At 35.1% G+C, this 23,740-nt stretch overlaps 3 protein-coding genes across 6 annotated transcripts; 2 read left to right on the top strand and 1 right to left on the bottom strand.

The window, feature by feature from the left end:
• The first annotated feature begins 1,249 nt into the window (after nucleotides 1-1,249).
• LOC121743852 lies at nucleotides 1,250-5,597 on the top strand. 3 transcript variants are annotated; one of them, XM_042137231.1, is made up of 6 exons: nucleotides 1,250-1,498; nucleotides 2,090-2,437; nucleotides 3,253-4,382; nucleotides 4,842-4,986; nucleotides 5,113-5,216; nucleotides 5,310-5,597. In XM_042137231.1, the coding sequence occupies exons 2-4, from the start codon at nucleotides 2,092-2,094 to the stop codon at nucleotides 4,923-4,925; spliced, it is 1,560 nt and encodes a 519-aa protein (XP_041993165.1). In that variant the 5' UTR covers nucleotides 1,250-1,498; nucleotides 2,090-2,091; the 3' UTR covers nucleotides 4,926-4,986; nucleotides 5,113-5,216; nucleotides 5,310-5,597. The 3 variants fall into 3 exon arrangements, with proteins under 3 accessions (XP_041993165.1, XP_041993164.1, XP_041993163.1); XM_042137230.1 differs by lacking the exon at nucleotides 1,250-1,498 and adding an exon at nucleotides 1,558-2,002 and having other exon boundaries at nucleotides 5,139-5,216; XM_042137229.1 differs by lacking the exon at nucleotides 1,250-1,498 and adding an exon at nucleotides 1,558-2,002.
• Nucleotides 5,598-11,172: 5,575 nt separating this feature from the next.
• LOC121743877 (ribonuclease 2-like) lies at nucleotides 11,173-16,730 on the bottom strand. 2 transcript variants are annotated; one of them, XM_042137265.1, is made up of 9 exons: nucleotides 16,415-16,730; nucleotides 13,375-13,403; nucleotides 13,108-13,181; nucleotides 12,874-12,975; nucleotides 12,757-12,760; nucleotides 12,444-12,535; nucleotides 11,784-11,945; nucleotides 11,556-11,634; nucleotides 11,173-11,447 (listed from the first exon to the last, which is right to left on the bottom strand). In XM_042137265.1, the coding sequence occupies exons 1-9, from the start codon at nucleotides 16,645-16,647 to the stop codon at nucleotides 11,404-11,406; spliced, it is 819 nt and encodes a 272-aa protein (XP_041993199.1). In that variant the 5' UTR covers nucleotides 16,648-16,730; the 3' UTR covers nucleotides 11,173-11,403. The 2 variants fall into 2 exon arrangements, with proteins under 2 accessions (XP_041993199.1, XP_041993200.1); XM_042137266.1 differs by lacking the exon at nucleotides 13,375-13,403 and having other exon boundaries at nucleotides 16,415-16,729.
• Nucleotides 16,731-18,621: 1,891 nt separating this feature from the next.
• On the top strand, nucleotides 18,622-21,616 carry LOC121744017. The gene is made up of 2 exons (XM_042137451.1): nucleotides 18,622-19,226; nucleotides 20,072-21,616. The coding sequence occupies exons 1-2, from the start codon at nucleotides 18,985-18,987 to the stop codon at nucleotides 21,447-21,449; spliced, it is 1,620 nt and encodes a 539-aa protein (XP_041993385.1). The 5' UTR covers nucleotides 18,622-18,984; the 3' UTR covers nucleotides 21,450-21,616.
• The last annotated feature ends 2,124 nt before the right edge of the window (nucleotides 21,617-23,740 follow it).

The following is a 23,740-nucleotide window of genomic DNA, read 5'->3' as shown; positions in this document are numbered from 1 at the left end:
ATGGCTGACTCTTCTTATTGTGGATGCTTTAAAGGAGTTCTCTCACTAATGTACTACTATCGACTCAATTTCAAAAAATACTAGTAGCTCTCAATTATAGTGTAATTTTTTAGTTTAAATAAAAGTTAATTTTATGATTTTATTGAATTTTATATTCTAATTAAATTGATAAATAAATTATAAAATATTTCCGTGTACTAAAGGACAGTCTCATAGATAATCATAAATTATAATAAAAAAATTAATAAAATAAGAGAAAGAGAAATAGTGAATAAAATAGGACAGAAACGAGTCAATTATGAATTAAACTATTTTTTGTAACGCTCAAACAAAAATATAGTAGAGCATATTTTTTCGGGGTAAAATATTAAAATAAGTGGAATTAGTTAAGAGAAAGAACAATGCATTATGGTCATGTTTGGTTGTCAGGATTTTATTTGGGAAAGTAATATGATTCCTTAAATTTTAAAATCATGAGTTTATTTCAGTTTTTAATCAAGCTGGGAAAGTAATCAGAATTCCGAGACAAGGAAAGTTAGTACAACTTTCCAGTATTATGAATCCTAACTTTTCTTAGGTATTCTTTTTCCTAGTTTAGGATTCTTACATATTTAATGCAATATAAGTATAGTTTTTATTATTATTATTATTAATTACAATGCATCAAAAATAATTTAAAATTATAAACCATACTGAATTACGGTATAATAAATAACTATAATCAATATTAACATAATTATAACTATATTATTATAATATTTATATAATATAAATTATCTAATAATAAATAATAATAATAATTTTATAAATTAATAATTAATCAATAAAGTCATAGTGAAATTTCAAATTCTAAATTTATTCAATTATAATATCCATAAATATTACAACTATAATTATAATAATCATATTTATTATTATAATCATTTATAATTATAATACTTCATGTAACTATAATTATAATTATATTATTATATATTATGATGAATAATTCATATTTAACTAATAAACATAATAATATAATTATTATCAATTGTAATTAATAATTAATTAAAATTTTTATATTATTATTATTATTATTTTAATAAGTAGGAGCATAATTTTAGTTTGATGTTTATATCAAATATAAAATTTAAAATTTTGATATTTTTTAAACACAATAGAGTAAAGTTATTAGTATTATAATCTCGGGATTTATTTTCCTATGAATCATTTTCCTGGACAACTTTATTTTCTCGTCAATCAAACTTGGCCTATGGATATCTTCTATGTGCGTCCATGAAAAATTCAAGCTAACCGCAAAACCCATTAAGTTCGAGATTACAGCCACCATTCATGGCGGTGGCCGGTCAATAGATCCAATTGGCCGGATTATTAACTTCATCTCACTATTCGTGGAGCTAGAAACTGCACCTGTGCTTGCGATTCTGCTCTTTCTCTTTCCTAATTCTCCATCCTAAATTCAGCCGAAATTCTTGTGCAAGGGCTTCCATATTTCCAGGTGTGTTGTCATTATTGCTATATTGCTAATTTTCTTCTTTTTTTTCCTGCGGATTGATCTATTAACCATCCATTTTGAATTGCGCTCGACTATTTTCTTCGAATTTGATGTCTATGTTCATTCGGGGGCACAAGGACAGTAGTAATTGACTAATTTCTACGGAGATTTATGTGATTGTGACTGTGTGGATATATACTCCAACTGCAACTGCAGTAAAATTGTAGGATACTTGTGGTGATTCTCTTGGAGTTTGTTCTCGTTATTTTTGCCCCCACGAAGTAGGGAATTATTGTTAAAACCTTTTGTTTGTGATTCTTTGCTGCCGAGGAAGTGAAAAAGTTGTATACTCGCGAGGTGCTGTGTCTGCTAGCGAGTAAAATTTTATGCATAAGGCCTTCTCATCTGAGCATTGACGCGACCATTCAGAATCATATATTTATGAATTAACTTTCTTCTTGTTGGATGGAGTTATGTCACAATATCATGCCTGTCCTCGATACTTGAGTATGGCTTGATAAATGCATTGCTTTTGTTTGCTGGATTAGTATTTAGTAAGGAGGTTTTTAATTTGTATAGTTTGTGATGCTGCAGAAATGCTTCAGCTGTTCCTTTGCGAGCCTTCCTGGGACCATGACACCAGGAATGATGAATATAGTAAGCAGAGAATATCTCTTCTTGATGAATTAGAACAATCAATCTGGTCATTTATTTCATCAGGAAGCCGATCAGAAGCTCGGCTGTGGCTTTGTAACACAATATCAGGCATAAACTCCATCCGCCCCCGCCACCAACGAGACTTATTTCTGAGCCTATTGAGATCCAAGCCAATCAAGTGGAACTTAGCATCACAACTTCTGCAATTGATCTTTCAGAAGCAACCACAAAAGATGGGCCCTATAATAGCAAGGAAAAGCTGCAAGCTGGAGAATTTTTTCAAAGGCAAGTGCTGATTTTTACTGTAAATTTCTCGTGACATTGGAGTTGATATAAATTTTCTAATAAATCTTCCACAGATTATTTACTGAGCCCATGACTCATCTTTGATATATTAGGATGCATTGAATCTCAGGAGTGTTAAGTGGAATTTCAGTGGCATGCATAGCATTATATAAAGATATGCATGAAGAAGTATTTTAGGGCTACTTCAATGGTATTTGATTATATTGATTAGTAATTATTTTTATATGATGAAGAACTGATAACTGTTTTTCTCAATGGCATTATACTCAGCTTTTACATGTCATCATTATCTGAATGGCAAACAACTGGATTCTTTTTATGGCTTCTAATTGTGGTTATCTGAATGGCAAACAACTGAATTCTGTTTAAGGGTTATAATTGTGGAAGCTTAAATTGTTTGGATGGCATTGACCGGCTTTTTATGACTTCCCCGCTGAATTCAGATATTATGTTGTATTATCCCCTAGCTACAAAGAAACAGTTTGATGTTTATAATCGCATCCATATGTAAATGCCAACGATTAGAAATAATCTACAGTTTTCTTCCATTTTCAGTCCTTGAGCATGTGTAGTATGTTTAGTCGATTAGATCAAAACGGCATTTTGTCAGGATCTTAACCCATTTATGTCTCCAGGAAATAATCTACAGTTTTCTTCCATTTTCAGTCCTTAAATGGCATGTCGTATAGTTGAATTTACATATTTACTGTTAATTAAATTATTGGTGCTACTCTTACACAAATTTTCAATTGGCTGGCTCATTGGTATGAATCTTAACCCATTTATGTCTCCAGGAAATTCTAGGCGCATCCTACAGTGGTTCTCTAATTTTGCTGGTACTGGCGGATCAGATCATGGAAAAGGTGCTAAAGCATTATCCCAGTTTGCTTTTGTAAAACGAGATATTTGTTGGGAGGAGCTGGAGTGGAAAGGTAAACATGGGCAGTCTCCTGCCATGGTTGCAACGAAGCCCCATTATTTCCTTGATTTAGATGTTCTACGAACTGTTGATAATTTTCTTGAGTATGTACCTGAATTCTGGTCATCCCGTGAGTTCTCTGAGTCGTTAAAGGATGGTAGCATTTTGCTGATTGATACACAATATTTTGTTGACTTGTTTACTGACCTGATGTATGAGGAGGAACTAGAAGAAGTTTGGGAAGTTATTGATGAATTCCTCATGGAGCAATCTTTCTCATTCTTATGCCATCACCTTCTGATCATTCTCGAAGAGCAAGATTTGTGTCATTTCCTGGATCTAGTACCGAAATATCTTAGACAAAAATCAGAAACAGTTGGGCTTGGCAGTGCATCTGAATGGTTTGAAGCGATACTTTCAAAATACAGTGCTTCTACTACCATAGATCAGCTACTTCTGCTTACTGCTGTGACTAGTCAAGGTCGCCATCTCCTGCGGCTTGTTCAGGAAGAAGGTAGCGAGGAACAAAAACAAAAGATAAAGGATGTGGTTTCTCAGCTTTGTGAACTGTCAAATCATGCCAATGACTTGGCAACGATATTGAAAAAAGGCCTAAATAGCAACCCCTTAGTCGTCATAAAACGGTTGGGTGTGCAGTCCTGGGCGATATATTATTGGCTATCACGAGAATTTCACAAGACTGAATCCTGGGAGTCTTTGTTTGTCAACAATGGAATAAAATTTCGCCAGTCTGACAAGTATGCTATGCTACATGATGATGACCTTTCGGAAGATGGATCAGATTATGATAGAGAATCTAGAGTAAGCCTCAAGCGCAAGAAGCATAGAAAACACAAAAGAACAAGAGAGCGAAATTTCAATCGTACTGAAGATTATGAAGATGAGTTGGTTGGACATGATATATTGAATAACAGGCTAGATCTGCAATCCAAGGTGGGTGATTGGTTGCTCTCAACTGATGGCTATTCTTCTGTATGGAGCACTGTAAGTCCAAATACTCTCTTCTTTTTTTGTTACTGCAATCTGCATCCAGTCTTCAAGTTCTTTAGGTCTTCATATATATATTCTAAATGCTCGCTTACTTAGCTGTGAATTCTTTATCACAAGATTATTTTATATGTATAAAAAGATGTAGAACTACTTTTATCAACTCATAGGCTCATGTTGGATGATGAGAGTAGGGAAGCATAAACTTTCTGAAACCATAAAATCACACCTGATTAGAAAATTCTGTTTCTTAGTCGCACCACAGGTTGCTCTGCATTAGAATGGTAAAATATGTTAGGTAAAAAATTTGGTCCCAGGCTTTCTTCTAGTCTTAGATATGATGTTAAATTATGTGTTTTTCTTTCTTGCGCTTCACGTGTTATACGCACAAAATGTATGACTATATCCATATAGAGAATGTTTGAAGTCAAAGCGATTTCTCATGCTGTTTTGTAGGTGGATCTGCCAGAACACCTTTCAAGGCACTGCTTTATTGTGTGGCTGAAGTGGGTGTTTGCCAAGAGCGAGATGGTGCCTTAATTTTTTGGTCTAGGACTATTTCCCTTTTGACAGAGAGAGCTCTTCGTTGAAATGTTTCAAGGTTTGTGTGAAAACCTGATTCTTGGTATTTAAAACACTTCCAGCATCATTTTGGAAATTCTCAAAAAATTCATGAATTTTCTTAAATGAATGATTATTTTCCCATGACCACCTATGGTTTTGGCAGTGAAGTTGAACTACCACATGAAACAGGAAAGCGGTAGACACCTATTTGTCTTCTCCGGTGTATTGAAAGTCAGGAGGATTTGCATTGACAGCAGAAATGTCCAGGTTCTGTCTTATCTAGTTACTACTACTTTCTTTAATTTTTATCATAATACAACTACGACAGAAATCCTGATAAAATGTTGGATATGTAATTAGCAATGAGAACTTAAAGAACAAGCCCCATTTGGCTCCCTGCGCCGATCAATGACTTCCAGTAGCTGCTTCTTGAAAGTGAGAGTTGAAGTATATGCTCGTCTTCTCTATCCCATATTGGTTTAAGTTTAGCTCTCTTTGGGAAGTGGGAGTGGAGTTTATGCTCACGTGCTTGAGAAAAAAAAGTTATGGTGGCCATTTCGTTGGTGCCTATGTACATTTGAAGTTCTCTTAGTTATAAATTCACTGACAAATATTTCCCAATGAAATTATGTCTGAACGTTTCATGAAGTATGAGTTGCACCTTATTTGCCTTTGTTTTGGGAATTGGGATCCTAAATCTAGGGCTGGGAAAATATACCGAAATACCGCACTTACCGTACCGAAAAAATACCGAAAATACTGAATTTTCGGTATACCGTACTTTTCGGTACGGTATCATACCGTACCGACAGTTTTAGGTACGGTAAAGGTATGCAGTTTGCATATACCGCGGTATAACGCATCATACCGCACCATACCGCAATTGCGGTATATACCATAAATTTGCGGTATATACCGTAAATTTGCGGTATGGTTCGGTCTGATGCGGTATACCGCAAATACGGTATATACCGCAGATATATACCTGGGTTTTTAATTTTTATTTGGATTTTTCTTTAATCGAGAAATTAGGATTAAAAGTTAATCTGCTGACGTGGGTGATTACTCATTCTTTAGTCATACGCGCGCTATATAGATTATCGAATAGTAGTAATTATTTTATTGATGAAATTTTGAATAAGTTTACAATATTTGCAAAATTAATTTAACATTCGGCAGTATTATGAAGATTGAAGATCATATATGTAATTCAATTCAAAATTAAGGCCATAAGCTATTTTTCATTAATTAGTTTGTGTAGTTGTTGACCTACTAACCACTAATACGGCGTATTTAGACGTTTAACACGTCACTATATTACTGTATTTCGTACGTTCACATGATGTGGTGCATTTTATTTTGATACTACCTCTTTTTTTAAAAAATAGAAACATTTGAAATGACACAAGTTTTAATTCACAATTAATAAAATAAAATAAAAGAATTGATAAAGTAAAAGATATAATATACTCCATCCAATTCAATGAAACAAAAGTATCATTTTATCATTTGAAACTATCATTTTATCCCCTCAAACTATCATTTTATGATGCAAAAGTATCATTTTATCATCCAAAAATCTAAAACTATCATTATGAAACAAAAGTATAATTTTATCATTTGAAACTATCATTTTATCCCCTCAAACTATCATTTTATGATGCAAAAGTATCATTTTATCATCCAAAAATCTAAAACTATCATTATGAAACAAAAGTATCATTTTATCATTTGAAACTATCATTTTATCCCCTCAAACGACAGGCGACTTTATATGTGAAGTGGCTAAAAGATAGTATTTTTCATTTAATGATAGTTTCAGGGGATAAAATGATAGTTTCAAATGATAAAATGATACTTTTGCATAAAATGATAGTTTCAGTGGATAAAATGATAGTTTGAAATGATAAAATGATAGTTTCAAATGATAAAATGATACTTTTGCATAATATGATAAAATGATAGTTTCAAATGATAGTTTCGGAGGATAAAATGATAGTTTGAAATGATAAAATGATAGTTTCAAATGATAAAAGGATATTTTTGCATAAAATGATAAACTGATAGTTTCAGTGGATAAAATGATAGTTTGAAATGATAAAATGATAGTTTCAAATGATAAAATGATACTTTTGCATAATATGATAAAATGATAGTTTCAAATGATAGTTTCGGAGGATAAAATGATAGTTTGAAATGATAAAATGATAGTTTCAATTACAAATCGTGTAATTGAAAACACTTGTTCACAAAACAACTATAAATCTAACATGTAAACATAATACAAAGGCTGGGTCCGTCAATACTCAGTTCAGTACTATGTAATTCTTCTGGCGAAATAGCGTGTGGCTCAAACCTTAGCATGCGACATTCCTGCGAAAACACATAACAAACTGTGCCTTTTTGAATTTGCCTCAAACTGCATACGAAAATTTAGAGTTTAGACAGAAAGGTATCTTGGCGATTTGCTTAATTCCCATCTTTCTGGACATATCCGTAACAAAATCATTATATCCAATGAATAGATTATAGTTATAATCCATAAAAACGATGAGAAGCCAATTAGCTTATTAATTTTCCTGGTTAGCTTAAGATTAATTGCATATAAGCTGATAAAATGATACTTTAACGTGACAAAATGACATAAAACTGATAAAATGATACCTTTGCCCGATAGAATGATACTTTCAGCCCATAGAATGATAGTTTTGCCGGGTAGAATGATAATTTCAGCCGATAGAATGATAGGTATTTTTGGTGTATAAAATGGCATTTTTGTTTAATAAAATGATACTTTTGTCCGATAGAATGATACTTTTAGCCTATAGAATGATAGTTTTGCCGGGTAGAATGATACTTTCAGCCGATAGAATGATACTTTCAGCCGATAGAATGATAAGTATTTTTGGTGTATAAAATGACATTTTTGTTTAATAAAATGATACTTTTACCTTATAAAATGATAATCTAAGCGGATAAAATGACAGTTAGCTTATAAAAATGATAGTTTAGCTGGAGAAATTGCATATAAGCTAATAAAATGATACTTTAACGTGACAAAATGACATAAAACTGATAAAATGATACTTTTTCCCGATAGAATGATACTTTCAGCCTATAGAATGATAGTTTTGCCGGGTAGAATGATACTTTCAGCCGATAGAATGATAGGTATTTTTGGTGTATAAAATGACATTTTTGTTTAATAAAATGATACTTTTACCTTATAAAATGATAATCTAAGCGGATAAAATGACAGTTAGCTTATAAAAATGATAGTTTAGCTGGAGAAATTGCATATAAGCTGATAAAATGATACTTTAACGTGACAAAATGACATAAAACTGATAAAATTATACCTTTATCCGATAGAATGATACTTTCAGCCTATAGAATGATAGTTTTGCCGGGTAGAATGATACTTTCAGCCGATAGAATGATCGGTATTTTTGGTGTATAAAATAACATTTTTGTTCAATAAAATAATACTTTTACCTTATAAAATGATAATCTAAGCGGATAAAATGACAGTTAGCTTATAAAAATGATAGTTTAGCTGGAGAAATTGCATATAAGCTGATAAAATGATACTTTAACGTGACAAAATGACATAAAACTGATAAAATGATACCTTTGCCCGATAGAATGATACTTTCAGCCTATAGAATGATAGTTTTGCCGGGTAGAATGATACTTTCAGCCGATAGAATGATAGGTATTTTTGGTGTATAAAATGACATTTTTGTTCAATAAAATGATACTTTTGCCCGATAGAATGATACTTTTAGCCTATAGAATGATAGTTTTGCCGGGTAGAATGATACTTTCAGCCGATAGAATGATAGGTATTTTTGGTGTATAAAATGACATTTTTGTTTAATAAAATGATACTTTTACCTTATAAAATGATAATCTAAGCGGATAAAATGACAGTTAGCTTATAAAAATGATAGTTTAGCTGGAGAAATTGCATATAAGCTAATAAAATGATACTTTAACGTGACAAAATGACATAAAACTGATAAAATGATACCTTTTCCCGATTGAATGATACTTTCAGCCTATAGAATGATACTTTTGCCGGGTAGAATGATACTTTCAGCCGATAGAATGATAGGTATTTTTGGTGTATAAAATGACATTTTTGTTTAATAAAATGGTACTTTTACCTTATAAAATGATAATCTAAGCGGATAAAATGACAGTTAGCTTATAAAAATGATAGTTTAGCTGGAGAAATTGCATATAAGCTGATAAAATGATACTTTAACGTGACAAAATGACATAAAACTGATAAAATGATACCTTTTCCCGATAGAATGATACTTCCAGCCTATAGAATGATAGTTTTGCCGGGTAGAATGATACTTTCAGCCGATAGAATGATCGGTATTTTTGGTGTATAAAATGACATATTTGTTTAATAAAATGATACTTTTACCTTATAAAATGATAATCTAAGCGGATAAAATGACAGTTAGCTTATAAAAATGATAGTTTAGCTGGAGAAATTGCATATAAGCTGATAAAATGATACTTTAACGTGACAAAATGACATAAAACTGATAAAATGATACCTTTGCCCGATAGAATGATACTTTAAGCCTATAGAATGATAGTTTTGCCGGGTAGAATGATACTCTCAGCCGATAGAATGATAGGTATTTTTGGTGTATAAAATGACATTTTTGTTCAATAAAATGATACTTTTGCCCGATAGAATGATACTTTAAGCCTATAGAATGATAGTTTTGCCGGGTAGAATGATACTCTCAGCCGATAGAATGATAGGTATTTTTGGTGTATAAAATGACATTTTTGTTCAATAAAATAATACTTTTACCTTATAAAATGATAATCTAAGCGGATAAAATGACATTAAGCTTATAAAAATGATAGTTTAGCTGGAGAAATTGCATATAAGTTGATAAAATGATACTTTAACGTGACAAAATGACATAAAACTGATAAAATGATAGTTTTGCCGTATAGAATGATACTTTCAGACGATAGAATGATACTTTCAGCCTATAGAATGAACTCAAAAATGGCGTATGTGGGAAGATTTGAGAAACCACCCAAGTGGAAGAATGAAATTTGCGTGCCTTAGGAAGAAAATAACTAGATACTAATCTATTTCTTGGCTCTGGAGGCTATCAAACGACCCCTTAGGAAGAAAGTAGTTGTCCAGTTTTATGCATCTTTGTCGAGCTTGCTAGCATTTAGTAGGAAAATTAACACTCTTTATCTTTGTAGTCTGTGTTCTTATCTGCAAAATATTAAGGCAAAATATTGTAGCAAAATATTTAGGCAAAATATTGTGAATTCTGCAAAGTTGCAGCAATACCAGTTTGTATTTTTATGCGGTATTCGGTATACCGTACCGTGATTTCGGTATACCGCATATTGCGGTATACCAAAATCGCGGTATACCGCATATTGCGGTATACTGAAATCACGGTACGGTATACCGAAATGTCGGTAAGGTATCGGTATCGGAATTTTGGTATACCGACTTTTCGGTATACCGGTATGCGGTATACCGAAAAAAACGGTACGGTAAAGGTATGCATTTTGGCGCACTTTTCGGTACGGTATGCGGTATGGCCATTTCGGCGCGGTATACCGTACCGTTCCAACCCTACCTAAATCCAATTCCAATGATACTCCAGAAATGGGTAAAAACTCTGTTTTCCCACCCATTATTTTAGTTCTTTTGCTGAGATTGATAGAGTATTATTCTTCAACACTATATTGTATATTTACTATATGGTGGACATAGAATTAGAATTAGTGACATTAAGCATTAACATCATTATATTTATGTAAATAAAAAAAATTATGTTTTTTTTTGTTTTCTTATGTTAATTAATTTACTTTTTTGCCTAATTTTAATTTTTCTTCTTGTTTATTCACAATTTAAGAGGATCGATAAACTTCCAACCTATTTATTGGAGGGGAGTTTTACTAAGTTTTTCTTCATTATCTTTTTGTCTTATTTAATTCCATGTGTCTATTTTATGTCAATGAGAAGTCCTTTGAATATAATGCTATATACATCCGTAATATTAATAGCACTCTTTTATATATTTATATCAACAAAAAATTGTTTGAATATAAACATAGTAGTATATCTTATTTTCGGAATATTATTAGCAGTCTTTAGTAATCTGGAAGTTGAATTGAACTACACTCCATATAGCCTCGAGAATTTAGTATAGTATTTTTCATGAGTCAAGCATTGGAAATAAATTTAAAGATAGTGTAAGATGTAATGACAACGAGTATATGGAAACAAATAACAAATGGTTTCAATCGTTGTTCCTCCTTGTACTACTGAACAGATCCTCACATGTGCAGTCCAAGAAATAACATAACAGATACTAGTACAAAGCATCTTTGAGTTGCGCTTTATCATCACATCTTTGGGTTCTCAACGTAGAGATATCGTCGTTCATGTTTCCAACTTTAAGGCTTTAGCTTCTTTGATCCCAAGACCTGCAATAAATTAGACGATTGAACACTAAGGAAGGCAATGAATTTGTTTATCAGACAATTGACGTAACTCGTATTGTTCAAGAAGCAGCTTCAAACAGTTGAACTCACCCGATGAAATAAATTTCGGTAAGCTGACATATTCGGGGCAGGAACTTTCTGGTGGGATTTCAACGCCACAATCCCGAAACTGCAATAGTTCTCGAAACAAGAAAAAAAGGATGTATAAAAAATGCACGTTATATCTCTGATGGCCTAGTTTATTGATCCAACAACTAATGATAAAGAAAAAAAATCACAAAAACAAGGGAATATACTAAAATATCAAAAACATCAGACCTTGAAGTCCTTGCTGAAGCAGAGTCGAAGTTCCTCGACAGCATCACCAGAACATGCAAGTGCTGGAGTGGCATGGTAAGCCTTTTCCATAGCTGAAACAATGCCTCCAAGAGGATACTTTTCACAGTTTGATGCTACATAGCCTGCTTCTCTTAAAACTTCCTGCTTGTGTATATATATCATAGGGTGAATATTCCAGTATGCTCTTCTGACTTTGATCGACTTAATGATCGATAAGCCAGTTGAAGTCATACAAGTTAATGATCAACCAGCAAGCAATCAACCAAGTACAGAACAAAGTGCACAATTATACATACGCAAGCACCCAATCATTATAGACGGTCAATACATATATTTGGAGATCTTGCATCTTTTAACTGAACCTTTTTTTGGTGAAGACTATACCAATAGGTAATATGAGAATATGTGAAGGTAGAAGTAGAATCTCAGGATTCATGGAGTTAATATGTTCAACAATAGTCTATGCTAAACTGACTTTCATTCTAATTCTACTTTACATATGACACGCATTCTTGTAATCAGATAAACACACTCTTCAACGGTTTGAATACTCATCAAAATAAAACATAGTTTTTCACTGGTGAAAATAAAATATACTATGCATGAACTGAAAAGCTCAATGTTAAAGCATTATATTACCGTGACATTATATTTGAAGTAGAGGTTAAGAACTGTCCTGAAGTAATCATATTCATCTCTTATGACTGGAAATGAACAAGGTCCATGTTTTTCTGGAAAATAATGTATGAAGATGAAATAAGGTTCCTTCCCAGTTGAAGTATTCTCCAAGTTTCTCAAAGCATTAAGTTGAAACCACTACTAAATCATCTTTAGTTATAACAGATGGTTATTGATATCAGACTGCTTTGTGCACAAGATGCTAAATTACCAATATTTCAGGCACAAAGGAAAGATATTGACCAAGTAGAACTAAATTTCTCAAGAAGTTTACCCCACTGTCTCCAGATGCATTCCAATCCGAGTATTCCAAAAACAACAGCAACAAAGGAAGTATCGTTAGTTTCTTCTCTTGGCATCACCAGCTTTAAAGGAATGTGCATCAACAAACCTCATGTTCCCAGAACAGCCCCGTTCCATTATGGCAATTTGAAGAAGATTCACAGTTGTAAGATGGCCAGTACTTTTTCATGGTGCTTAGCAATGTCGAAATCTGAAACAACAAAAATCAATTAATTGGACGAAGCATATCAAATTAAAGGAGAAATTACTACATGCTTGAGATATATTTCTTCTAAAATATAAAACATTCAAATAAGCAAACCAGTGCAAACTAGAAACTTACCTTTTTAATATTAAATCTTTTGCCAGGGCAGCATGCTGGCCAAGTCCCGTCATTATAATCAGGCCAAAGTCCATCTGCATGGAAAGGAGAGACATGGACATAGAAAATATACCATAAATAGGACCTTCTTAATCTCAATATGGAAGCAACATCCGCCGCATACATAAACATGAATGAAAAAAATAGACATGCATCTGCTAAATATCAAACTACCGATAACTCATACCACTACATGGTTTTGTTCAAGCATGAGATAGCTTCACTTACGGATAGTAAATTCTGTCAAGGCACTCGAACTGAAGCAAATTAAACAGAAACGTTAGTAAGTCTTCTTAACATATATTGGAAAATGCTCAAGCAGCAGTCAAAATAACAAAACAAGTTTTCATCAACAAATATGGAAGAGGATAGAGTAAGGCCCAAAGTGGTCCGAAACATATGACGATTTTACGATTTTGGTCCTAAACATTATCTATTGAATTATTTCGTCCTGCACAATTGGAAACGGGCCACATTTAGTCCTTTTTGGACAGCAATGTTAAAAAATGACGGTCAACATTGGTTTAGTCAAAATCATTATTTTAAAAAAATATCAAATATTCTAATCTAAACCATTAAAATGGCCTTGAAGGAGGAATTGAATTAGCTGAAATTGATATGGGAGAATCTGTACGCAGAGAGTATTCTTGGTCGAGCTCGCCGTTGGAGCTATCACTGCTATTGCCGTTGAAGCAATTGCAGCGGTTGCAGGCGCATTTCATGGAGGCGGAGGACGCTCGTTGTTATCCTCCATGTCAGAACCATTTTATACAAACAGACCGAGCTCGGACGAAATACGAAGGACGTTGGTGTACGAACGGTCAAACAACCGTTTAAGCTGAGACTTAAACACCGGTGGCTTCACGGCGTCGCTCGGGATCCAATCGATCGACTGAATTCTCATCGGAAAATTTGATTTTCCGCTGCTTTGGGATCGCTCATCACCTGGGCGCGACGCCTCTTCTTCCTCGAGGGAGAGGCACTCGTAGGCGGCGTTGCAGAAGGAGGCGGCCATGGTGACGACTGTGCCGCCGCCGACCTGGCCCTGGGACCGCAGCGCGTTGGCCCTATCGCAGGTGATAATGATGGGCGGTTCGGCTTGTTCTTCGACCCCGTCGGCCGCCCCTGAACCCTGTGGCCGCCGCGACACCTTGCCGCCCTTCTCTCCCGCCGCCATTGTAGCACTGGTCACGGCCGTGCCGCGCTTTAGGCTTAGGGAGATGTTGTTCTTGTTCTCGTTGTTGTTGCCGTCGTCCGGGTTGGCGTGGGAGTGGTGGTGGTGGTGCTAGAACGATTTTTGGTGGTGGAGCCGGAGATCTCGGGCGTGGAACAGCGACAGCAGATTTACGAATCGCTTCCCAAAAAGGATAAACAAGAAGATGGGTTTGCCTATTTAATTTCACTTTAATTAATTAGATTAGAATATTGACTAAAGCCCCATTTTGATCCTTAACATATTGCGATTTTTTTATTTTGGTCCAAAATATTATCTTTTGAATTATTCGGTCCCTCACAAATAAAAACGGGTCACATTTGGTCAATTTTGGACGGTTCCGTCAAATTTGACGGAAACCCTAACCCAAACCTCCCTCACCACCTCCGCCACGGCGTCCACCTTCCATCATCCCTCAGCCTCACCCACCGTCGTCACCGTCTCATCCCTCAGCCTCACCCCCTCCTTACATCATCTCCCTCACCACCTCCGCCACGACGTCCACCTTCCTCGCCTCGCTCAACTCAGCAATCAATCCCCCGTAGCTGTCGCAATCGGGGACGCATTCCGCCCTCCGCATCCCTTTCAACACCTCCACTGCTTCCCCAAATTGAACGATTTTCGAAAGAGTTAGAAATAGGTAATTGCAGGTGCCGCAATCGGGGGCGTATCCGATCGATTTCATCTCCCGGAAAAATTAGCGACGACGCCGCCTTCCGGTGTTGCCGCAGCCTCGATTTGAGAGGAGGAGGTGGAACTGCGGCGGGGGGAAGCAGCCGTAGTGGAGGGTGCCTGGACGACGGCGAGGGCGAGGGGGAGGTGGTCGATAGAGGGGTCGAGGGTGAGGGAGAGGGAGAGGAGGCGAGACGACGACTTGACGGTGAGCAGCAGCGGCATAACACCGGGAGTCGGAAGCCGACATGTCCGAGGAGAAATGAGGGTGCCGCGAAATCGATTCTGAGGCAGAGGGGGATGACACCGAGAAGGTCGTGTTTCAATTTGGAACTTCTAATTGAGAAGAAAAGAGCGAGAGAAGGACATGGCAGAGATAGAAAGAGGGAGGAAGAGGACCGAAGGTGATGGTATGGCGGAGCTTGGCGGCGAAGATGCTGGAGGGGGGAATTTCCGTCAAATTTGACGGAACGGTCAAAAATTGACCAAATGTGACCCATTTTTATTTGCGAGGGACCGAATAATTCAAAAGATAATGCTTAGAACCAAAATCGTAAAATCGTCATATGTTCAGGACCACTTTGGGCCTTTACTCAAGAGGATAAGCCTTTTATATTAATGTCATTATCTTCTAAAATCTCTCAACGCGTAAAATTTCCTATCAAGAACGCTTATTTGATTTATTGTTTTTGTGGGTGGTGACTGGTGGTGAGTCTATCTCTCATCTTCATCTCCCAATTTTTTCTGGTCTAGTCATAATGTATAACAATAAAAAAGCCAACTCCAAGAATTTATAACCAAGGCTGCCAAGCTATTGAAACGAAGCATTGTACAGTAAAAGCACCTCCACATAAATCAGATTGAAATAGTACAAATAAATATAGATGATCACTAAGGTGCTGTTCGGTTGCATGGCTCATTATCATATGATTATTCATCTAAGATTAAGTTGCGGGATTAATTTAGTTGGAGGGGGTAGCTATGCCTCATTATCATATAATTATCCTTCTAGGATTAAATCGTGAGATTCAATCTAATGAACCAAACATAATAGTAGTAATATTTAATCATGAATATAATCTTTCAAACTAAACCTGCAAATAGTCTGTCTTCCTTCAAAAATTAGGCTTAACACATCAGTGTGCTTGATGGTATACTGGCAATTGTTTTTCTAATCCATTAATGCGCAAGAAGTTGAAGTAGGGAATAACTGAACTGAACCAATTCCAACCACATTTGAGCAGAGATTATTGAGAAAGAGCAACAACTATTGACCTCAAAGAAGAATCCTATACAAAGACTCATTCAGCTCAATTCAGTTGTTATCATCTAGAACTTATGAAAAAGCGTCCAATAACAAGGTGGAGTGAAAATTGAATTTACCGGCGACAGCAGGCATTGGAGGGGCAGCATTCACCATCGGATGAGAGGCAGGCTGTTCCCGGCCACAGAAAAGATAGCATGAAGAAATCAAATTCTCTCTGCTGATTGCTTGATTTCACCAACAACTCCCCCAAATCCGAACTAGTACTGGTATCTGCAATACTGGATGATCCGATCCAAAGAGTTACAAAGACAATGCATTGAATTTTGAGGCGCGCGGGGAGTGAAGCCATCGAATCGTAGTAGAAATCGCAATATCGGAAAGCGGAGAAATATTGAGGATTAACCTTTTTCTTTCGCTTAAAGTAAACACCACTGTTTAATTTCGAATTAAGCATACACAATCAACAAAATTTTTAATAACTAATGGCCTTTTTTCCGTGGATGAATAATGTAGGAGTATAATTTTATTAGACATTTTCCTTCTATCTTAGTTACAACTTAGAACCGATATATACGAAATTTATTTATCCTTATTTCTTGTTCTATGTACTGATTTTATTCATGATTTAAAGTCTTGTTTTAACTTTGTGCAAATTTGAGAAATTATAGAGAAAATTCATATGGAAAAAAGTTAGTGTAAAATTTATTTTTATATACTAGTAAATTTTTTTAAAAAAAATCGTCATTAATATCTATATGTCATAATATCTTTATTTTTATTTTCTATGATCATATTTTATGTTTTAACTAATGTACCCTTAAATAATTTAAATAGAAATAAATCAATTAACGCTCAATTTTTTGGTTTTTAAATATAATTGTATTATAATCAATCCCCTATAATTATGGAATTCATAATAGTCAAAGATTTTGATATTAGTATAAAAAAGCGAAAAGTGGGGAAAGATTTTGTTTATGAAGGACAAAGTTTAAATAAATTAAAAGGTGTAATTTTTTTAGAGTAGTGATAAAATGTACATGCGCATAATGGGCAAATTTAAGTACTCCATTTTATATTAAAACTACTTCATAAACATTATTATAAAATAAATGAATACTATTTCATACTCGTATATACTAACAATAATTCATTAAACTGGTATTAATATCTTTCTGTTATGAATTTTGAATTAGTCTATTGCCATGCTTGTAAGTTGTAAGTGACCAATGTTTTCGCACACTTTTTTTTCTCTTTAATTTTCAAGATTTGGTAATTGGACTACTTGGATGTGCACGTAATTGTCGTTCCAATTACAAAGTCATAAATAGTTAATGCATCGGCCGTCGTCATCATCATAAGGTTAAGAGTCAATTTCTATTGAATTCCACATGTTTCCAGTTAATTTTTAAATTAAATAGTAAAAAATACCAACTAATTTGTCTTACTATAAAAATTAAATAATACTATTATATTAGTATGTAACAAATTATTAATTGCATGTGCGTTACTCCAATGTCCAAACTCCGAAGCTAAGTTTGATGAATCTGTATTCCTGTCCATCGCCACAAAAGCTGGAAACCAATTACAACCCCCCATCAATAATGGATAATTAAATTATACGATTTTTAGTAGATTTTAATAGACAAATAAAAGTTACACCCTTTGGTTTAATACTAGTAATAAATGAATTTGTTATATGTCCAGATTAATTCTAAGGAATAATTCGGTGAAAAATCAAATTAACGTGTCTGCCTATATTTAGTAGACTTTTTGAAAAAGGACTCATTTGTTTTATGTGATTTAGATAGGTTTTTTCCAACAAATAAAACCACGAGCATTTAATTATGACTTTTCGTTCCAATGGGTTCTCTTTATTATAAATAACCCAATTCAAACTTTAAAATATTAAATTTATTTTAGTTCTTCCTTTTCCTATTGTTTTCCGACAAATAAATTTCAAATATGAACTTTTTATACATTTATTGTTCTAGCTTTATTTGATGACTAGGAATGTATATTAAAAGGAATACTACTACTCCATTATTTTAGGATAATCTGAATTTTATTTTATTTTTTTTAGAATGACGACTTTTTTTAAATTTAATGTACTAACTTTATAAGTAACACATAATTAGATGAGTTACTGAGATGGAAATTAAAAGAGTCGATCAACAAAAGCAAATGTGATTTAAAATGAGATTAGAAATGCAATAACTTTTTTCCCAACTTTTTTTTTGAAATTACTTGCAAACTATCCCAAAATTTTATTTTATTTTGCTGTTAAAATAAAAGGAAAATTACAGAGATAAATGCACACGCTGGCTCAAATGTCAGAAGCAGAAAAAGAATAAAATTGTGAGTGAAAATGCGATGATTAGTTTGAAGCGCAGCCGTCAGCTTCACCCAAATTCCATATCTATGGTGTTGCAATGGAGATCGGATTTCAGCCACCTTCTCCGCTAATAAAATCCCCCTTTCCCCGCACTGCCAATTCATCTACTCTACTGTAGTATAATTTAATCACTACTGCCTTCATTTAATCAAATCCAGCTGGATTTATGTACTGAGAGAGATGATGGAAAACTGAGAAATGAGCTTCCTTTTGCATCTCAACATTGTGGATCCAAGGTTTGTTGTTTATCGAGGGTGCTAATTTCGCTATTGCAGACGAATTATTGGGGAGAAAATGAGGGTTTTGGGGGACTCGTGGTGTTTCTGCAACGGCGGGGGCAAGTCGGAGAGATTGAAGGGCGCAATTTTCTCCGGCAAGGCTCCGGCCATGGCGCGAATCAACGGCGCCGCCACCGGCTTCTTGATCCACCGCAATCTGCTGCTCACCACCCACGCCAATCTCCCCTCCGTGACTGCCGCTGAAGCCGCCGAGATCCGCCTCCACAATGGCCTCTCTGCTACCCTTTTTCCCCACCGGTTGGTTTGGATTTTTATCTGAAATGCTTAATCTTCTATTTTTCTCAAGTGATTATATTTCTATTGAGTTATTCACATTATCTATTGTCTATTTGAATGTATATATGTGTATTAAGTGTGTGATTGTGTGGTAATTGGAGATTCTTCTTTTTGTTTGATTTGCGAAAAAAGTGGATGTGTGGTTGGATGTTGATGTGCCAGTTGATTATTGATTTGTTTTTCATGTGATAGTCTTCATCTCAGGTTGGATTTGTTGACTAAAGATGATGATTTTTAATCTGAATTTGTTTCTAATTTACACTTAATTGAGTGATGTGCATTAGGGATCATAACAATGGGATTGATGTTAAGATACATTATGGTTAATGGTAGCAATTACGGTTATCATTTTGCAATGATGGGAATACCAACAAGAACAGTAACAACAAACATGGATGGTGCCACAGCCTCTTGGTATCTTCGTCTGCAACTGTTATGCAATGAATAAGTTCCACCAAACACATGAAGTATTATTCATTTTCTTTTTGAGGAGACATTCATTTCATTGATTTATGGTAATGTGTAAATTGGAAATGCAGTTGAACTGACTACTTTCGACCTCCTCGTGCTTTTATGATTACCAATTATTGAGCCTTGATTTATTAGTATATTTGATATTTATGTTTGCACATCTGTGATTTATCTTATAGTGATGGTAGTTCAACTTTGTCGTGGCGAGATTTATGCCTTACCTTGACCTTGATTTGATTATGTTGATAAGAGTTGGTTTTTTAATTAAAGGAACATAGAGCCAATACTTTCACCAATAATTGATCTTCCTGTCTAAGATGATCTATTTGGGACAGGTTCTTTATTACAAGCTCTGTTCTTGACCTGACAATGGTAGGCCTTGATGCTTTTGATGGTGAGTCGAATGCTCCCGTGCAGCATCCTCACTACTTAAAGACTTGCTCGAAACCCAATCTGGAGCTGGGAACTATTGTTTATCTTTTAGGGTACACAGATAAACCAGAGTTGGCCGTTGGTGAAGGAAAGGTAGTGATAGCTACCGATAATCTGATAAAGTTATCAACTGATGGAGTAACATGGAGCCCGGGTTCTGCTGGTTTTGATTCTCATGGCAATCTCTCCTTCATGGTTTGCGATCCTATGAAGCTTGCAACTTCTCCAAATGCCAAATCTACTTCAACTTCGTCATCGTCTACATCGTCGTGGAAGAAAGACACCTCGATGCAATTTGGCATCCCTATACCCGTCATCTGTCATTGGCTAAATCAGCATTGGGAGGGGAACCTTGATGAGCTCAACAAACCAAAACTACCTCTGATCCGGTTGATGTCCTCGGGTCAGAAAAGTGAGCATTCTTGTGCATCATTCACCATGAGGCGCGTCTTTAAGTTGACCGAAGGTGAGAATGAGGTGACACCATCTTCCTCCAAACCAGTAGAGCAACCTGGAGCGAGTTCAGCAGCTTTCCTCCCTGACACAGTGGAAGTCCAAGATGAGACCTCAAGTGGCAATCGGCAAGGTTCCGGAATCCCAACTCCTGAGATTTTCGAATCCCCAATGCTGACCTCAGGCCCAGTTAGGAACAACGATGCTACTACTGCTACTACTCAAATCCAGCTTTTGGACATCAACTTCCCTCCAAGGGTAAGTAAAGCTGCACCATCACCTAAGCAATCAAGAAAAATGATGCCACCAAGCTCCGATCAAAACTACGTCAAGGATTTCCTGATTCAGAAACCACCCGAGGGACCTTCGAGCCCCATCCTGGATGTAGAGTCAACGGGGTCTGTCGATGGAGCCCAGACTGGCATCCAGTCGAGCTCTTCCCCCTTTGAGTTTCAGGATTTGCCACACGAATACAGCAGCGAAGGAGAAACCACCATGTACTCGGCCGAAACAGCTGAAAGCCGGAACTACACAAGCCCTAGGGAGGGAAGGTTCTATCAGGTAGGAAGGAGCCAGAGCTGTGTGAGCCACAACAGATGGGGTCCAGTCCCAAAAAACTCAGTTGCTCGTGGCTCGAATCTGGAGAAGCACCAGAACTTCACGCAAGGGAGGAAGGTGTACTCACAAGGTGCAACATCTCAAAGGAGCAATGACTACTATAGTCCAACAGTTTCCTCCATTATGAAGAAAAGGCATGACATGGAGCAGCAGCAAAAACGCAGGCCGAGGCAGAGCGCATTGCATACATCTCCAAGATGGAATTTTTAACAGTGAGTCTCGATTATATACTTACTTTCTTGCTTACATCTAATAGCCTACTTGTTCAATGCTCATATGCCTTGTTTTCTTGGTTATACCTGTAAGTAGTTAATTATTTAGACAGATACAAACGATTTAAACACACCCTTATTAATATTAGCCTTTTTTCCTTTCAATGGTATTGGGGTGTGAAGTGATTATATTTGTCTTGTGTTGAGGAGTAGTATTGTTTATAGAATATCTATAATATTTGCAAGTCTAAGCTGATAAAGAAAAGTACTAGTACATCTAGGGATGTCAATGTAACCCGAACCCGCGGGCCAGCCCGAATAACCCGATAAAAATACAGGGTTAGGGTTGTAATTTCGCAGCCCGAATTTAAAATCGGGCCATTCGGGCTGACCCATTCGGGTTGTCGGGTTAGGCGGGCTGACCCGTTCGGGTTACGGGTTTGCCCGTCGGGTTGAAGGCTTCTGCACAACGAGCAGTTTTTGTAACGGTCATAACTTTCTCTACAAAGCTCCGATTGAGGCGTGCAATATATCCACACGAAGCTCTTTCGAAGACGAAGAGAATGATATGTATTAGAGGTTTATTAGACTTCAAAATCGCGAGAAACATTGACTCAAACAAGGCTGCTGCACATCCACATATTTTGCGTACATTTTCTAATCAATTTTCCATCATTTCTGAACAAACATATAAACATACCAAAATATAGAAATATAATCAAAATCATCCAAGACAACCCTCTAAAACCATGCAAAATCCAAATACGTAAACCGACTATATAAGATCACGAAAAAAATCACCATGTGGTTCATGGATTCATAAATTCTCGTATATAAAAGCTTTCTTTTAGTATATTTCCAATATAATAGTGCAAAGTGTTTTGACGTCGCTTCGTCATTGAATTATGCGTACTTTGATGATTCTTAAAACAAAGATAAATTATTATTTGACTTATTTACAGCTGGAATAAATTAAATTTGACCAATCATAATTCAAGAAAACTTAGAGTTACTCCAATTAGCTAGCATCTTGATAATTCACTCTTTAACAATTCAAAATATTTTTGTTACATCTACGATGCACCTCCCACGTTATGAAAAATTTATTTAATTTTCTACGAATTGATTTATGTTTGAATTTTGAAACAAAGTGTTGATTTATGTTTTAAATACATAAACATACTATTTATAGATATTTTGTAAATAATTATGTAATGAATAAGTTATTTAAATTTAAATATCTTAATCTTTTTTAAAAATATTAAAGAAAATTAAAAATATGTATTTCATTGTTGAATGATTAATTAAAAATATGTATATAATTAAAGAAAATTTAAAATACGTATTATTTTTTGAAAATATTAAAAGAATTAAAAATCGCATTGGCCCGAATAACCCGGTGGGTTAGCCCGAAACCCGAAGGGTTAGGGTTAGGGTTAGGGTCGAACTTTTATAACCCGAAAAAATCATAACCCGAATAGCCCGTACCCGAATGGCCCGACAACCCGAACGGGTTGGCCCGATTGACATCCCTAAGTACATCATTTAATTTGTTGAGAATATCTGTTACATTTTCTGAAATTCAAACTTTTTGAGTAAACATTTAGGACTATGATAGTAAAAGAGGTTTAAAATTTTGAAAATTCGGATTCCAACATTAAATTTTAGTTTGTCGGTGAGAAGGGTTATTGAAGGAATCAGAAGGGCCCCGAATTCTGGCAATATTTCAGTTGTTTATTTTCTTCTTCCTTAAGTATTTTTGTTTTTTTAATATATAAAATCCAACTTATGAATATAATAACTTCTTCCGTAGTTTAGTGTCTATACAAACGTACAAGTATAAATATAAACGATATGATAATGATAAATAACATCCCTTGCAGTGAAAGTTATGCACGACAATCTTTGTCAAGAGAAGAAAGTTATGTACTACGATAATCAGTGCAATCATGTAATGTTGATTTTCAGATTGAAGTGAAGTTATATTCATCGATATTAAATAAAATGTTATGAATATTGCCAAAGAATAAGATGGCGGTGCCAAGGGGGTATCCGATGCATGTTCCGATTTTTTTTATCGATATATCTAAAGTCGCATAGGCAAAATTGTCTTATCTATTACTATACCTATATTTGTTCCATTTACATTCATTTTTATACGTTTTTTTTTTTTGCAAATTGCGGTTTATTTATTAAATGCAATGGAATTTAACTATTTAAGCTATAACCCATAAATTCCTTGACAAACAACAAGGGTTCCTTGGGTACCATAGAATTAAAATTTTGGTG

The sequence above is a fragment of the Salvia splendens genome, chromosome 8 (genome assembly GCF_004379255.2).
Source record: "Salvia splendens isolate huo1 chromosome 8, SspV2, whole genome shotgun sequence".
NCBI lineage: Eukaryota > Viridiplantae > Streptophyta > Magnoliopsida > Lamiales > Lamiaceae > Salvia > Salvia splendens.
Note: the sequence above shows the minus strand (reverse complement) of the source record. Positions and strands in the feature narration are given on the sequence as shown.